This window comes from Nymphaea colorata, chromosome 3 (assembly GCF_008831285.2).
Source record: "Nymphaea colorata isolate Beijing-Zhang1983 chromosome 3, ASM883128v2, whole genome shotgun sequence".
Taxonomy (NCBI): domain Eukaryota; kingdom Viridiplantae; phylum Streptophyta; class Magnoliopsida; order Nymphaeales; family Nymphaeaceae; genus Nymphaea; species Nymphaea colorata.
This window is the reverse complement of record NC_045140.1, coordinates 5,842,521-5,861,116: the sequence shown is the minus strand read 5'-3', so window position 1 is coordinate 5,861,116 and position 18,596 is coordinate 5,842,521. Positions and strand designations below refer to the sequence as shown.

At 38.5% G+C, this 18,596-nt stretch overlaps 1 protein-coding gene across 1 annotated transcript; it reads left to right on the top strand.

The window, feature by feature from the left end:
* The first annotated feature begins 245 nt into the window (after nt 1-245).
* On the top strand, nt 246-2,028 carry LOC116251182 (uncharacterized). Its single transcript, XM_031625295.2, has one exon. It carries the CDS (start codon nt 651-653, stop codon nt 1,536-1,538), a length of 888 nt encoding a protein of 295 aa, XP_031481155.1. The 5' UTR covers nt 246-650; the 3' UTR covers nt 1,539-2,028.
* The last annotated feature ends 16,568 nt before the right edge of the window (nt 2,029-18,596 follow it).

Genomic DNA, 18,596 nt, shown 5'->3' with positions numbered 1-18,596 from the left:
CAAAACAGCATGCGTGTTAAAAATATAAAACGATCCGCACTATAAAATCCAGTGAAACCGATATACATTTAGTATGGACCGGAACCCGAACCGGCTCGAATCCAGGCGGCGAACCGGCTTCATCACGTTCATTGAACCTGGACAAGTCGGGGCAAGTTCAATGAACCTGGACAACCATCCTCCCCGCCCGTCCCCTTTTAAGGAGGCTGCAGTCTCTCCAGAGGGAGAGAGAGAGTTCCGTTCTCGGCAGGTTCAGACCTTCTCATCAAGCATCACGCATCCGACGGTCCAGATCTTCCCACGTGGCATTGGAACAAGGAAGATGCGGTGAGATATACCGCCACGTAAGTAGAGGCACAGGGAGGGCATCCCTCCGTCGCCGGCATCCGCGCCGAGCAGGTGATCGGTGCGAATATCCTTTTGAGAATTCTCTTCTCCCCCGTTTTCATCTTTCCTTCAACGCCATTTCTTTTCTCGCTTTTAACTCTGTGGGCGAAGAAGAAGTGAAAAGCGGAGAAGACCGAGAGAGAGCAGGTGACTGCGGGGTTGGTATAAATGTGGACATCGTGAGAGGGTTCTGGGGGTTAGAGAGCGAACAAGGGAGAGGGCGAGAAAAAGGGCCCTTGATCGGCTACGGAGGGAAGAGGGAGATGAGGAAGGTGACGGACGCACTGGACGAGAGGGCGAAGGCCAGGCTGTGGGGTGCAGCAGACCGGTGGCTTGCCGGGTACGCCAGCAGCGGCAGCGAGCACGAGGCCGATTCCGTCTGCCTCGCCGGCCTCATCCACGGCTTCATGGAGGACGACGACGACGGCGGCTGCGAGAGGGAGGCGGGAGATGGATCCGACTTGACGTCCGAGCAGGATCAATCCGACAGCGAGGCGACGGAGGAGCTCGAAGAGCTCGTTAGGTCCAATGACGAAAAAGACCCTGTCAGGGAGGCGATCCACGGCTTGGTTTCGGAGGCGATCGACGCGGTCGCGGGGTCGAGGCAGGCCGTCCGACGGGCGGTGATGACTCGGCTGAGGGAAGCCGGGTTCAATGCCGGGGTCTGCAAGGTGAAATGGGAGAAGGCCGGCAAGGTCGCCGGAGGGAGCTACGAGTACATGGACGTCGTGTTGACGGAGGACGATCGACGGTACGTCGTGGAGCTGGACTTTGCCGGGGAGTTCGAGATCGCGCGGCCGACGCTGCGGTACGCCAGGATCCTAGCGACGCTGCCTCGGGTGCTGGTCTGCCGGCCGGACAAGCTCCGCCGGGTCGTGCGCATCGTGGCCCACGCAGCCAAGAGGTCGATGAAGGCGAGGGGGCTCCACCTCCCGCCCTGGCGCAAGAACGGCTACATGCAGGCCAAGTGGTTCGGTCCCTACCGCCGCACCACCAACTCCGTCCCGGCCTCCTCCATGGGATGCGGCAGATTTGCCCCCGACCAACGCCGGGCAGTCGTCGGCTTCAACCCGGGGAAATGCTGGCCGGTGTCGCCGTTCGAGCGCGAACAACTCCCTACCGCCGCCACCGTGAGGATCGCCCCTTTCTGAACCAGCAGCGCTATCTCCACCGTCAGGGATTGGAGTGGGTCCCGCTTGGGCTCACCCAGTGCAGCATTACCAGATAGTGCGGCGAAACGTTGTGTTGACGTTATCTCTCTCAAGCGTATTTGCTGACGCCAATTGAATTTTTTTTTCCCCCTTCCTCTTCGAGGTTGGTCGTACTCTGACGAGGCAATTATCCAGATGAGTTGGCATGGAGAGGAAGAAAGAAAGAGAGAGAATGAAATATGAAACGGAGCTCCCTTCGCTTTAGTTGGCAAAGATTTTGTAAATATAGGATCTTATTGGAGTTTGAATCAACTTATTGCTACTTTAATGAGAGAAATCTCCTGCTTGAATATATGGCAGATTTCTAGCCAAGTGGCGAAGTTGGAATTGCTAGTAATCAACTGTGCGCAAGCTTCAATTCCATGATCATGTCAACGCACATTAATAGCTGATGTCTTCCCAAAGGGAGTGATCATCAACTTTGTTGAAGGAGATGGAGAAGAAGAAATGTTTCATAATCAATGGCTATAAGGATGTGCTGCTTTAGAAATGTTTCCCCTTTCTTCATTTCTTTAATGAAAATGAACCATATATAGACCAGTTCTTGGTCTTTATTTCTCAGAAAATCCTCCCAACATGCCTTCAAAATCAAGAAGCCCTGGGACTTGGAGTTCGTTTTCATTTTTCTCCAAGACCGAAGCAATAGATTCCCTTTTTATGTGAGCGGGAACAAGATTTTTCTTTTCTCATCCATATAAACTGGTCGCTCACTTAAACTTCACAAGTAATGACTTGCTTTGAGGACTGGTATCACAGTCTCTTCCATGTCGGCCGACACATATTGTTATGGCGTTCACCGTTTCATCCTAGATTTCGTGATTTTAAAATATAATTTTAAACTTTTTAAAGGAAATAAAAAATAAAAAATTTATATTGACCTTTTATGTAGGACTGGGCAACAAGTTCAGCAGAGGCTCAATTTTAAATCGTTTATATAAACGAGTCGAGCTCGATTCTAAATTTATGCTTAAAATATTAAATTAATCAAATTTGATACAACAGTACAACTAGTTTAAACTAGGCTTGGCTCAATTAAATAAATGTGTCGTAAATGAGAGATTTTCTATTGCTAAGCTTTTTTAGCGGATGTTTGGATACACAATATGCACTTTTTTTTGTTTGAATTTTTTATTACATAGTTGTTGATAGTTAAATTAGTTAAAGGAAACCTATTAAACAAGTTAAGAGTTCAATGAAACGAGACAAGTAAAGTTAACATAAATAAGTTAAACGAGTTAAGCGAAGCAAACTCGAGCTCGATACTGTATCTTCGGGTTGAGCTCGAGCCTGTTTTGTAGAGTTCGATTAGAGTTCAAAGTTTTTTGAGTTGAGTTTGACTCAGTCTTCGTGTTTTGGCCTATTTGTATCGTGGCCATTGAATTGCTATAATATATACGGAGCGATATGGATCGATATTGGCTTTGAAGGCACGCAACAAAGTGGTTACCTGAGACTTTTTACACCAAGAAACACAAAACTGAACACCCCAAGAGATACATGGATTTTCTGTGGGTGGACAAGTCTAACACAGAGAAAAATTCAACGGTTTTCCATAAATCAAACAGTGCAAAACTGTCGGTGCGGCCTGCTGCTGAAGGAAAGGCCCTTGCTTGGTCTTGTCGAGAAGGTGGCACATGCGATCGAGGATTTAAAATCGGAGATAAAAAAGAGAGGTTTCTCGGTTCATGAGCTTGATGAATATCGCACACCGGAGGTTGAGACTAGTAGTCTCGAACGGAGTGCTTTTGCGTTTCTTTACTTTTCCAAGATTTCAGTTGCCTATATTTTAGTTTTAATTTACAAGGATTCCAAAATTTCACTACCAAACTAGGAAAGCAACTTATATCCTGACTCTTTTATACGTTATTGATTTGATTCTCGAGATCCAGATCCAACGGCCAACAGCAAAAAGTAAAGCATATAGGCTTCCACATTATCAAAATAGGGATGTTAAATGTATCCATTTTGAATTGGATATTTGATCAAATCTTTTTAAAAAAATCAGATACAGAAAAAAAAATATTTGATTTAAGAAATCGAATCGAATCAGATTTAAGAAATGACATCTGATCATATTCGGGATCTGAATATACATAAATATCCGATCGATTTAGGATTGGATTTAGTTTTAAATACATATCTTATATCTTATCCTCTTATATTTTTAAAATCCGTGAGATTAGTTTCAAAATTTGGATTTGGATGTGAATGTAACAAATGGATTCAGATTGTGAAATCGGATTTCAGATTCAGATATGACTTTTTCTTTTGATTATATTCAGATCCAAATCCAAATTCGAGTATGTGAATATGGATACAGTTAACGGTATACTCAATTTGAATCCGCTCTCTTGCTGAGTCAACCTCCTTTCAGTTTTTTTTTTTTTTTTTTTGAAAAAAATTGCTCATGGGGTACCATTTTGAACTTTGGAAAATGCATAGGAAGAGAGGATTGTTGAAATTTAATAACTCCGTAAAAGAAAACGGAGGACAGTTCAGCTTGGCGGTATCCTCGTAACTATGCACCGTAGTTGCTTCTTCTATCGACTATGAACGCACAGCAAGAATATCCTGAGGAGATGCCTTTTCCTTACAGACTGTTGAGTCAATGCCTTTGAGGTAATGCCTTTGAGGTTAAGTAAAGGAGTTTCGATATTTCTTGTAGTATGTTAATCTAGCTAGAAGCAAATTTGTCTCTCTCCAGAGGGTTGGTGCAATGGCCTGGTACAGAGGAGGTAGACGGCCAGTCTCTATTTCGAGTACCAAGGGCAACAACATTCTATATTGTACAAGATGAGTCGCCAATGCACAAGTTGAAGCCAAGCGGAGGTGATATCCGAGACACCAAAAGCGGGCAATGTACCCTTAAAGGACAGGAGATCAGGTAGGAGCTTCGGCTCTTTATTGAGTGGCGAGTCTCTCCCACTCAATTGAAAATTAAGCCTGTGAATGCACAAAACTATCCCATACAGGTATGATATGCACAGTGCTGAATATGGTTGGATTTTGGCAGTGATGCAAATGGATCAGATATGTCCAACTGCCAATCCAATTCCAAATCTGTTTAGTTGGATCTCGAAAAGAAATCTGGGTCTGGATATTAACTAACCAGATTCTGATTGGTAAGCAGCTTCATCACAGAATCTTAATATGAATCAGGTATCCAATAGGGATCTGACGAATATTCGACTGGTTATATATGAATGTCGGATCTTATGAGTGTTGGATCTAAATTTGGTTCAAAAGAACTAGAGTTCAAATCCAAATATGTTCACACAGGCTCTGATCGGAACTGATTACTAGATTCTGGGGTGGGGCATCTGTAAATTTTAGTTCATTTGTTGAACCTGATTTGCATCCAGAATCATTAATTTGAAAGGAGCTTCGAGATACCTTTGTGGTCATGCATGGGATTTGAACTGATAGACCAGTCAAAATCGCGCCCGTTATTATGCTCATTTCATAATACTAGTACGAGAGATTCAGATCTAATCAGAGGATTAGCACAATGGATGGAACGGGAGCTTGTAGGCAGCCAGTCTCCATTTCAAATTCTTGAGGACGTCAACTCTTTGTATAGTAAAAAAGGGTCATTGACACACAACACAGCGAGACACCGAATATATATATATATATATATTCGGCCAGAGAGTAACCACATTCTCATATAATCGACTTCAAATACTCTTCAAAGGAGGAGAAATCAAGAGAAAAAGAGCGAAGCAAATGAGTTTACTTAAACAAAAACCCAGTGAAAAAGGCCATGAATTTTATAATTGCAACTTAATGTCCACTATTTGATCTCTTTATAATAGACAGTTTAGATGATTATTTTTAAAGTTTAGTATATAAAGGTGTGGTAGCTACCTGTTCACACACACACATAAGATAATTGTTTTCACTAATAGTAAATTATTTTTTATTAAGGGAGCCGAACTAAAAACCAAATGAAAAACCCAAACGCCTGTGATGATCACTGTCTTTGCTTAATGCAAGATGAACATTTGCCCTGGTAAATATTCACCTTGTTTGATTGTTCTTCAAAGCTAGCTTCACCTGGAACCATAGATGCTCGCACATGTGCAATCAAATACAACAGATAAGTTGCATTAACTCATCATGTAGGGGTGTGTTTGATGGTTTGGAATTTTGATTACTGGATCAAAATTGCAGGATTCAGTTTCCTAATTTCAGAAAATCAAAATATGTTATTGGTTTAATAATTCTAATTTCTTAAAAATTGAGTATTTTGATTCTAAAAGTCCATGATTTTGGGTATATCAAACGCCCCTTTAAAATTCAAGATGAAAAATGAAAACCATAATTCCTCCTCAAATTAGGGGACGTTCATTCACGAATTTTGTTATCCAAAAAAGCATTCATATACATAAGAAAGCAAATATTTAAAGACATTAATATGGAAATAATGAAACACATGCTCAACTTTTCTATTGATTTGACGACACGGATTTGACTGCGCATGCAATTACGTCAAGCAGGTATGTTTCTCTTGGAATTCTTTCCTTCAAAAGAAGGAAAAACAAGGTTCAACCATTATACTTTCTCGACTCCAATATTTTCCCAAGTTTTGATCTATTTTTTAGAGTTTACAAGGAAAAACAAACCAATTAAAAAAAAATACTAGCTATGTTGAGGCAGGAATTTGGGATTAACAATTTATTAAGCAACCGTTCTTTTATTTAACCATGTTAGTACCTTTTTGTTCGTCTGAAATTTTCAAGTAGAAAAACTCATTTTTCAAAACAGGAAAAGAGGAATAAGGTCAAAGAACTTTAAGAAATATTCACATTGATGCGAAGAGGTGAGACTATAAAAATAAATCATAGACGATCATATATCGTTGTACCACAAACTGATGTCATTGCATTCATAATCATCATTTGTTGACATTCCAGAAGAAAAATATCATATAAAAATATTATGAGACCATTGTTGGTGTTCCTGTGACCACAAATTGATGTCATTGCATTCCTAATCGTCATTTAGTTATAGATATATTCCATAAAGACCAAATTATAGTCAATATCTCATCATTAATTTACTATATATTTTAATTTCTGTGCTTCATCTCGACATGCAAAGTTTTCTTAAAAAAAAAGAATCTTTCTTTGAAGACCAATACACACACACACACACACACACACACACACACACACACACACACATATATATATATATATAATTGCCTTCATATCCAAAAACTGTTGTTCACCAGCTTGGTGGAGATGCAAATAGGTCAAATTCGAGGTGGATCCTTTCTTTAGAGGGTTCAACATAATTGGATTTTATATGATTGAAGTTGAAAGAAAATTTGAATTCAAACTCCTTTTTGGAAGTGAATTTGAATCCAACCAGCACAAGTGCCACAATTGTATGTGATTTTGTTCAGATTTTATCAAATTTCAGTCGTGTATCAGACTGATATTCAGATTCAATCGTACAATAAATTGCACATTGAATCTAGATATGATCACTAAATGGATTTGAAATTTCTTTGCCAAATCCATTGAAATGCACTCGTGTATACTTAATCTTCTTACGTTCCCAATTAAAGAGGTGTTAGCTTGTTTTCATTATGCAAGATGCCTCTTAAAGAAAGAGATGATGATTTGGATTCAATAAAGAAGTTAATTTATCTCAAGGGAGAAATATAATAAGGAGCCGTTACTAAAAGAGAAAAAAACATTTTAAACTTAAGTTGTAAAACAGATATAAAGAACTAAAGGAGAATCCAGTTAACTCTAAACCCCAAAAATCAAGCAAGGAACTTATTAAATTTTAAAAGAAGGAAATTGTGGTCACCCCAAAATTTTCAACTGACCATACTCGACATACTTGGACAAATTTCAACAATTTTGGACAATTTCTCCTTTGATTTGATGATCAATCACATGTGTAGCACATTTGGATCTAATTTTGGACCTTGGACCCAGCCTCAACTACAATCTAGACTTCGGATCCCCAATTTAAATATGAATCCAATCCTAATCCCAGCTCTTGAACCAAGATAGATCCATATCCAAACGCAAATCCCAGATCTAGATCCAAAAAGATTCCTAATTTCATATCCAAAGCCAAATCACAGCTCTAGAACCAAATCGGTCCCTAGATTCATATCCAAAGCCAAATCACAGCTCTAGAACCAAAAGTGGTCCCTAGATCCATATCCAAACCCAAATCCCAGCTCTAAAACCAAGACAGATCCCTAAATCCATATCCAAATCCAAAGCCCAACCGTAGATCCAAAATAGATCCATATCCACATTCAAATTCCAGTCATAGATCCGTATCCAAATCCTAGCCTTAGATCCAAATCTACGTCTTAGATTCAAAAATCACACCCCCTTTTTGCGCAGGCCCGGCAGCGCTGGCCCCCCACGCTTGGTGCTGCCGGACCTCGCTGCACCACCCAGAACAGGGCAGGGCACATGATGAGGGTGTCCCGTTGCGGAAAGATGTGACACCGAATGACAGATTATTTGGGACACCGAGTCATCCTCCCCATAGTCAAAGCCTATTAAAATTTAAAAATAAAATAAAAATAATCTAAAAAGTTTTGAAGTTCTCATGAAATCTTGTGAAATTCAAACTTTAGGTTTTCGGCTCTCAAATCTTTTATAAGTACTCCCAAAATCTTTACTCTTGGATATGAGCTAACTCTTAGGGAGTTGCCTAGGCTCTCCCACTCAATTTTAGAGGTTTTCCCTTAGCTCTTTCTCCTTCTTTATTATTCCTTCTCTCTTCTTGTTCAACCTTGGGTTCTATCATCTTCTTCAATCTTCATTCTTCAAGGGCCTTGGAGAGCTTCATCAATACCTTGGAGTTTCTTTTTGAAGGCCTTTTTATCATACGGAGTAGAGGATTCATCCTCTTCAATCATGATATTTAGAGGTACATAGTCATTTTCCTTTTTTTTATTTTTTCTCTTCACCATCTTCCCATGGCCATGCAAGAAAGCTCAAAAATCTTTTGTTTGAAAAAAAACCTTAAAACTTTTCTTTGGAGTCAAAATCCACTTTAGAGTATACCAAGAGCACGAGCGAAGTGGAATAAAATCCCAAAATGTGTTTATTTTCCTTTTGTGTTGCTTGAATGTGTACATTGTCTGTGTTTCATGTTAATATTCATGCATAGTTGGTGATTTTTGATTAATGTGTGTATGAACGGTAAAAATGAGAGTACGGGATGAGATTTCTTTTCTATTGCATTGATTAATGTGTACATGTTTTCTTGTAGTAAGAACAAATAAAATGTGTTTATATATATATATATCACACACATACATTTCCCTCCTTCTCTCTCTCTTTCTCTCTTTTAACTTTAAAATTTCCCTTTTATGAGTTTTTACACTTTATATAAATATATATCTTTGTGTCTAAAACTTCTTTCTATCTTCCTCTCTTTATAATTTTAAAATTTTCCTTTAATAAGTTCATATATAAAATCATAAAAATCTCTCTTTTTATGAGTTCTCCTATTTTCCTCTCTCTCTCTTGAACATCTTGCTCTCCCTTTCCTTAACTTTTAAATCCATCCCTTTCTTATGGTTTCTCTTGCAGCCTTGAGACATGGAGAGAGCGAAAGAGCTGAAGTCGTGAGAGTTGGGGAGAGAAAACGTGGTCCATTCACTAACCCTAATCTCCATTATAAAGATATTAGGATAAAGAGGATATTTACATATTACATCAATCTAAAATAAAGAAAAGATTAAAGAGGTCTTATAATTCTTTAATATTACAAAGAACCACCTAAAAACATAAAATCATCTAATTTCAACGCTCCCCTTCAAGCTGGAGTATACATATTAAACATGCTCAGCTTGCCACAACATTTAGAGAAATCACCAATAAGGAGAGCTTTGGTGAAGACATCTGCAGCTTGATCTTCTGACAGAACATGAATAGTGGCAATTGTTCCTCCTTGAACGAGATCCTGAATGTAATGGCAGTCAACTTCAATATGTTTAGTTCTTTCATAGGAAATTGGATTGTTTGCAATGTATGTGGCTGCTCGATTGTCACAATACATATTCTTGAGAAGTGAAATCGACACACTTAGGCTAGATAGTATGGATTTAGCCCAAGTCATTTCTGCTGCAGTTTGAACTATACCTCTGTATTCGGATTCTGAACTAGATCTTGACACCACACCTTGTTTTTTGCTTCTCTATGATATGATGTTGCATCCCACAAATACACAAAATCCTATGATAGATTTCATGTCTTCAACTGAGCCAGCATAGTCAACATCACTATAGGCTTCCACTTTCAGGGTCTTGCCCTTTGTAAACAAAAGACTTTTGCCAGGAGATGATTTTATATATTTAACCACCATCAAAGTAGCATCCCAATGAACTTTCTTAGGTTTTTTCATAAATTGACTTAGCTTTCCCACTGCAAATCTAATGTCTGGTCTTGTCATAGTAACATAGAGTAGTTTTCCAATAAGGGACCTATAAGATCGAGAATCCACTAATTCTAATTGGTCATCATGAAGGTGTATACGTAGATTCATAGGTAAATTAGCCGGTTTAGCTCCTAGCATCCTTGTGTCCTGCAATAAATTAAGAATATACTTCCGTTAATAGAAAACAACACCATCCTTATTGCGAGCAACCTCTATTCGCAAAAATATCATAGTAGACCAAGATCTTTCGTCACAAAGTGTTTTTGAAGAAACAACTTTGCATCAGAAATTTTTTGATCGGAGTTACCTGTCAGGATAATATCATCAATATAAACCACTAGAATGGTTATACCCCTGGAAGCCTTCTTGATGAACAAAGAATGGTCAAGAGGAGATATCGCAAAGACACACTTTGAGACTACCTCGGAGAACTTGTGAAACCATGCACGAGGACTCTGCTTGAGTTCATAAATAGCTTTCTTCAGCTTGCACACTTTGCCACACTCTCATTGTCATTCAAAGCTTTGTGGTTGTTGCATATAGACAGTCTCATCAAGATCACCATACAAAAAGACGTTTTTGATATCAAGCTGATACATGTGCCAGTTATAGTGTACAACTACAGAAATGATAAGACAAATGGTTCTCAACCGAGTAACCAGAGAGAAGGTCTCAAGGAAATCCACGCCATAGGTCTGCGTGTGGCCCTTAGCAACCAACCGAACTTTGTATCGTTCCATAGAACCATGAGAATTATATTTCACTGTGAATACCCACTTAGAGCCAACAATGTCACAATGAGAATGAGGGCCAACAAGTTCTCAGGTGTCTCGCTAAACTAAGACATCCATCTCATCTTGCATAGCCTGTCTCCATTGGGTATGTAATAAAGCCTACTGGTGACACGTAGGAACTGTATGAACAGCCAGAACTTGAATAATTTGTTGCATACATTTACCAACACCGTCAGTAAACACAAAATGAGATATAAGATGTAAAGTACATTGTCGCCTACCTTTGCGAAGAGTGATGGGTAAGTCTTGACATGGATAAGATGGACTAGTTCTACTCACTTGAGATGAACTTACCTCTTGAGAAGTGGTTGGTGAAAGATCATGAGAAGGGTCCTGTCAACATGTGTATACCAGCGAAGGATCACGAAACTTGGGCACTATAGCTGGAGATTCAAAAGAGAATGGTTCCAAAGGAATATGAGGAATAGGTAGTAGATCTGGTGATTGTGTCATCTTAGTAAGGATAGGAGAGAACTCAGAGAAGCTATAATAAGGTTGAGACTCAAAGAATGTGACATCCATACTGATATACTTCTTTTGAGTCAAGGGATCAAAGCATTTGTAGCATTTATGGTTTTTAGAGTAGCATATAAAGATAGTCTTAATGGCTTGGGCCCCCAATTTATCACGTGTAGGTCCATGTATGTGAACAAAGCATGTACAATCAAATACTTTGGAGCCACTGAAAATAAGGGTCGTTGTGGGTGCACAAGTTTAATGAGAGTCTTGTTGTCAATAGAGGATGCAGGTAAACGGTTGGTTAAATAATAGGCAGTAAGGATGACATCTTCCCAAAAGCATGCAGGTAAATTAACATGAAGCATTAGGGAACGAGCCACATTTAAAAGTTGGCGATGTTTACTTTCAACTACTCCATTTTGTTGGGAGGTATGTGGACAAGTAAACTAAGAAGAAATGCCATTATTAGAGTAAAACTTCAGTAAGGTAGAGGCCTTGAACTCAAGAGCATTATCAGTGTGAATGCTTTTAACATGAATACCAAATTGGGTTTTTATTTCAATAATAAGGTTTTTGAAAGTACATACTACTTCAAACATTTCCTTCAAACAAAAGACCCAAGTGACTCGAAAATAAACATCAACAATGACAATAAAATACCAAAATCTTGACCAACAAGCAACTCTGCTATGACCCCACACATCAACATGAAGATGATCAAATAATCTACAGCTGGACGGACTAAGACTCGATGAATAACTGTTGCGGGTGTGTTTGCCAAGTTTATAGGCTTCACACTGAAACGACTCTGGTACTGAAAGATGAGGAAGAAGGTGACAAAGCTTGGAGACAGATGAATGACCAAGTCTGAGATGTCACTAGAAGGAGGAAGACAATGAGGTGATCGATGATACTGCAATACCCACTGGATCCTATAGGCAGTAGATGCCCCTTTCTCATAGCCTCCACCAATCGTCTTACCAGTTTGTAAGTCCTGAAATGAACATAAACTATAGTCAAATGTAACACGACAATGCAAGTTATTAATCAATTGTCCAACCGATAATAAATTTGTTGGAAACTTAGGAGCATATATCACATTAGGAACATTCATAAACTGAGAAATCTTGATATCACCATAACCCTTAATAGGTGACCATCTACAAGTTTCACATGATGTATCTGAGGTAATGAGTGTAGCATAGTAAACATAGAAGGTCTACTACAAAAATGTCTCGATACTCTTGAATCAATAATCCAAGTAGTACCTGTATCATGTGGGACAGTATCAACAGACATAGCACTATCTATCATGACTGTAGAGGCCGACGGTTGGGTAGATCTGTGTGCAAGGAAATTCTCATACTCTGACTTGTTGATACTCATAGTCACCGTCTCAGGGTGAGAAGAAGACAAAGACTCATCTACAGCTGATGAAGCAGCCTGAACAGACCCAATAGGAGATTGTAAAGAATTTTTGCCCCACTTAGATGCAAACATTTCTTCTTAAGGATGAAACAGAAGGACCACCATGTTTATCCCAACATCTGTCTTCTAAATGTTCAATTTTCTCATAATAGGTGCACTGAAATCTCCCCCGACCTCCTGTTGACCCTCGACCTATGCCTCTCCCCCGGAATGAACTGCGTCCATGTCCTCCTGGGGCTACCAAGTCAGAGGCATGGATATCATTAGAGGGCTGAGAAATGGTCACAACAAGACAACTCAGTCTATTGTAGGCTTCAGCTAGGTCAGGGATTTCTGCTCCAGTCAACATCTGAGCCTTTGCTACTACATATTCAGAGGAGTGACTCTGTAGAAACTTCGCAACCATAGACTGTTCACCATGAGTCTTATGAGGGTTGGAGGCGTTTTCTTTGGAGCAATTATACTCCACCAAAAAGCTCGTGGTTTCCATACCTTACCTATGAAGGTAGGCTTATCACCCAAAACCGTCTTAAAAGTTTTGGTGTGCACCTTGCCGGCATATGCCTTTTTTTTGTAGGAAGGAGGAAGAATACTTGGATCATCTTTTATTCTCCTACAAGATGGTTGGCAACACATGGAAAAGATTGATCAATAAATTTGAGTGATGGATATAAAGATGTGCAAGTGATGGATATAAAGGAGGCTAAGACTGGTCAGAGGAAGAAATGTTGGAGACCTGTTTTCGCTATCATGTGCTTGTGAATCTGGGTAAATGCCTCCATGATGATCAAACCTTCTTTCATAGCATTTATGGTTTGATGTTTGGAGGGTTTGCCAAGACAAATTCCTTGGGATTAAGTGGGATGTAATCTCCTTTCCTCAAGTTCGCTTGTGGCTTAGTACAAGCATTTATCTGTGAAGAAACAAGGAAAGGTGGCGCTAGGAACGTCTTTATCCACATTTTAATGGATAACCTACATGGAAGGCATAAAGTGGTGGGTTGCAGCTATCGAAGAGATTGGCTTCCACGATGAGCGTTAGTGGTGCCACTGAAGAGGGAGAAATGTATGTAATTTCGTGTCATTTTAAGTGTGACAAAAAATGTCCATTATTAACACAAAAAAGAGCTTTTTGTAGGAATAAAAACAGAAACAGTAAAAAGAAGGTTTGGGGATTCGGTAAAAGTAAAATTTTTCAGTCGTATATGCATATCATTATGACCAATATGCCGCTTTAAGCAGTAAAAAAAACTTTTCATTTTTTGTTTCGCTTATAGCGTTATCACATTATCTCATAAACATGTTATTATTTCATACTTATGTTTAGTATTATCTCATACATCCATCCATTATTTTATAAATATTTTATTATCTCGTAAACATTATCTCCTACTTATATTTAGTGTTACCTCATGCATCCGTCCGTTACCTCATCATCTCACAAACTTTTTGTTATCTCATAAACATTATCTTATACTTATTTTTGGCGTTATCTCATACATTTGTCTATCCATTATCTCATTATTTCATAAATATTTTATTATCTCATAAACATTATCTTATACTTATGTTTAGCGTTATCTCATTATATCAAAAATTTTTTGTTATCTCATAAACATGATCTCATACTTATATTTGGTGTTGTTTGATACATTAGTCTGTTTATTATCTCATAAATCTTTTATTATCTCATACTTGGGCATGAAAGTAAATATACATGTTGTCAATAGGGTACACTCCAACGTACGCAACAAGCATATGCCAGGGTGACGTATGTAATTCGGTCTTGAAATGGTCACCCTAGAAAAATCTTCAAATTTCACAATGCATATGGCTCTACCATTCACCTAGTATCTCTGAATGGTGGTTGGCTGAGAAGGATTCGGCAGGTTCAAAAGGGAATATGGAGGAACATATCATGGGATTGATTTTTGTGCAATGAAGGGATAAACATCATTTTGTCCAATGGTGAAGCAGTGGTGGAGAAGCTTGGGCTTTTTTTGTGTAGGAATACTTTAAATAGATTTAACCATGATTTCTTCCATATGGTCTGTGTTTTTTGTGTTTCTAAGGGTTGGGTCAATCCTTGGTCTCCCCTTCGTTAAGGTTAGTAATGGCCTTCCCTTCTTCTGTGTAGCTTATTGGTTCTAATAAAGGCAAAGGGCCTAACCCCCATGGAAGGTTTTATTTCAGAATACCAACCTTAGCTTTCAAAATTTGTAAGGCTACTTGCAAAAGATTTTTCAATTCTAAAAACTTTTCTCAAATCAAAATGATTTATTCACTCTTAATTCCTTTAAAATTTTTTTCATCTTTCAATAAAAGTTTATATGATACATATCTTCAAAAGAATTTTCTTACCACACATCATACCACATTTAGGATAGACAAGATGTTTAAGTGAATATAGAATGCACTTGAGATACAATTATGAGTGAACATAGCCTTTGAATTAGTTACCCCTTGTAAAAGTGCCGTGAATGGCCAATCATTGTACTACCGACAAACGAGTCCCTTTTTCCTCTATAAAATTTATTTTTCTGAAACACTTCAAAAACCAAAATCAATGTTAGGATGCAAGCAGTAATATAATTAACACTTTATTAATGTCATATGTTTAACGAACCACAAAAAATTGCATTGGATTAGTTCAGAATAGGCAATGATGCTGCATTAACATCGTTCTAGGACCCCTAGTGTTTCGACCTCTATTTTTTGAAGATAGAATAAAATGCTCCTAGTGCTCACCCAAGTAATTTGGGATTCAGGACATTATCAAAGGTTGGTTTGGGTTCAAATAAACCAGTCCTTATGCAAACCATGCCCATGCATAGCATGATGTTCATTAGGTCATTGATGAGTAAGTTTAATATTAATAAACTTCACAACTAAGTTGTGCATGAATTTATTACATGTGCATAAACATCAGTTGTTACTTTGTCTTATTCAGTGGATCTGGTAGGTTGGATATCTTTATACTAATCACAAATTCGAGGGATTTTTTCTAGATAAATTACAAAGATATATAATCATAGGTCTAAAATTGCAGCTTTTACATGTGCAGTCACATAAATTACAAAGATATATGACTCATAGGTTGAAATTTGTTGATTTTGCATGTTCAATCACACTTCTGTACTTTCATAATAAAAAATTGTAATTGAGATTAGTAAAGGGTTTAGCTTGACATTACCACAACCTTGAGTACCCCACCTGAGAATGAGGTGTGTTTGACAAACCTGTGAAATTTTACGTGGTGAAATTTATTGGTGTTTGATGGTTAAAAAGGGGAAATGAGAAACATAACGTAATAAAATTATCAAGCAAGCAGGAAAAATAAAATACCCGACAAAATTTCTTGGCCTTTGCATATTTAACAAAACCACACAACAAATTAGCATAACTTAAAATGAAAATGAAAGAAAAGAAATGTTCACAAGTGCCATATAACAAACCAAAAGTTTAGCATTACACAACCACACTAGTGCGCAGTACTAGTGTCCAAAAAAAGAGGTCGCCCAAAAAGTAACCACCATATGTTTAACAAGTACAAATCCAAAACAACAAAAAACTTAGGGCAACAACAAGGATCCACCATATGTTTAACCCCTTGTCCTTCTTAGGTTGCAACCAACTACGCTTTGTGATCCAAATGGGCTTTATATTGGTTTACTGGAAACACATTTTTTCAGCCTCTTCCTGTGATGGTTCCTTCTCATGCTGATATGCCCACCATAAGAGGCGGAGCCAAAGGGGGGCCCGTAGGGGCTCTGGCCCCCTTCAAAAAAGAATTTTAAAAAAATTGTATGTAAATTTCAAAAAATTTCACTTGTCCGATATAAAAATTTTGAAAAATGATATTTCAACCCTTGTCAAAATTTAGAAACTTTAATTCAGCCCCCCTTATGAAAAATTCCTGGCTCAGCCCCTACCCACCATGAACCCCAAGCATCACTTCTCATGCTGATATGCCCACCATCACCGTCCTCAACCACCACAAACTATTGAGAGGATGGCAGCATGGAGACTTGGCCCCTTATGCAAGAGAATAAAGCATAAGATCTCTCATAATCAAAACAAGAAATTAGCCCCTTCTGTTGACTGTGCCCAACTTTCAAAGCAATTAGGAGTGGTTCACTTGTATGGCAGGATGACAAGATCTGATCAAGGAAATTGCTATAGCTCTCCCAGACCAAGATGCTTTTCATAGATTTCAAATTGATTCATTTTCACAAATATTTTTTACTAGATTTAAACAACAAGGTTTTTGTAGTATAATCCAACAAAGTTCTTTTTCCAGTATTTTTCATCCATTGGTTCCATGACGGCCGACAGGTTTGAGAGGCATAAAAAAAAACATGTTACACAAGATATACATCATAATCGTTTTTAACAAACAATTAGAAGGCATTCTGTGCATGAACCTGTAACATGTAAATGGGGAAAACAGGCACACAAAGAACTGACACACGAAGGAAAAGCACGCCTTTCAGACATCAACAAAACTTCACTCAAAATCCCCCAAAATACTATACATGATCAAGTTGCAGCAAAAAGAAGGGAAAATTTGGGAAATTCGTACAATTTCCTCTCCTCTACAGTGTTTCACCAAACAAACAAATGCCCTTTAAAGGATGTGGAGAAGCGGAGAGGTTTGGCCTTGAGTGAGTTTAACCTCCCTTTCACTTAAAATGAGTTGCTTAAAATATTGCTGAATTATGTGTCTATGCTTCTTTTTTCTCACTATTTCGTGTTTGTGTCTTCTTCGTTGTAGATCCAGCAATGTTCATAAGCGTTTGTGTCTTCTTCGTTGTAGATCCAGCAATGTTCATAAATCTCCATTTTCAGTTCACATTGGCTTTTGAAATATAATTTTAACATTACAATCATTTTCAAATTATTTTCTTACTAATAAATGGGTACGTGAGGCCAATTTGGCCGACTTTTGAATGTCAATTCCCTTGTAAAGCTGCTGATATGATACTGATATGATTTGTATCTATAGGCACAGATATTTGCAGTGCTGTAAGGCTGGCTTGATTCTCAAGCTGGCTCGAAGGACCAAGTGCAACCCAATCTGCCTGAATTTTTAATAAAAACTATTTGAAATATGTAAATTTAATATTTCAATATATTTTTATAATGAAAAATACATAAAGATTCTTTTATGTTAGGCCCAGCCTCAAAATTTCTGGGTCAGTCAAAATCTCGACCCGACACCCACTGTTAATTTAGAGTTGTAGTAGGAAACAACATATCATATTCCAGAGAACTAATGCTGAAGGGTTACCCCGGAATTTATTTACAATAAATGGGAGAGTAATTACAGCAAAAATGGGATCGATGAGATTTTAAACATTTACAAAATATCCTTGTATGGCCTCCAATCTGGAGAAGGCTGATGCCATACTTTGCAAATAGTGGCATTGTCCACTCTTTTGTGTAGATGAAACACCTCAGGTGCTAGGTCATCTCTAAGAAAAACCAGATTGTTTTGTAGTCGACTTGTGGAGCCACCCAAAACCTATTGTATAGAATCTTCTCTCAAGCATTTGCAGCAACAGCCGTGGATGAAACTCCCATTGTTACAAATCACTTTAATGATGCCAACACACCTTTCAATTTTCTAGACTGCTAGTAGGCTCTGCTGCAATAGCCAGACTTCATAAGTAGCTCCACGTCCATCACTCCAGCAAGCGATGCCAAAAATGTAACGCCCACTACTCTCCCTAACTTGAGCTGCCACATCCCTGTTGTCCTTGTTAAGGCACACTGCAATGTGGATATTATAGGAAGTTCCACATTCCCACCTCCAGCAGCCCCAAGGTAACCCTACCTCTAACCATGTTTGGATAACGTCTATCACTTTGCTTTCAATCTCTAGAGATAAC

Excerpts from the sequence above, each read along its gene's own strand:
- LOC116251182 (XM_031625295.2), top strand. The coding sequence starts at position 651 with ATGAGGAAGGTGACGGACGCACTGGACGAGAGGGCGAAGGCCAGGCTG.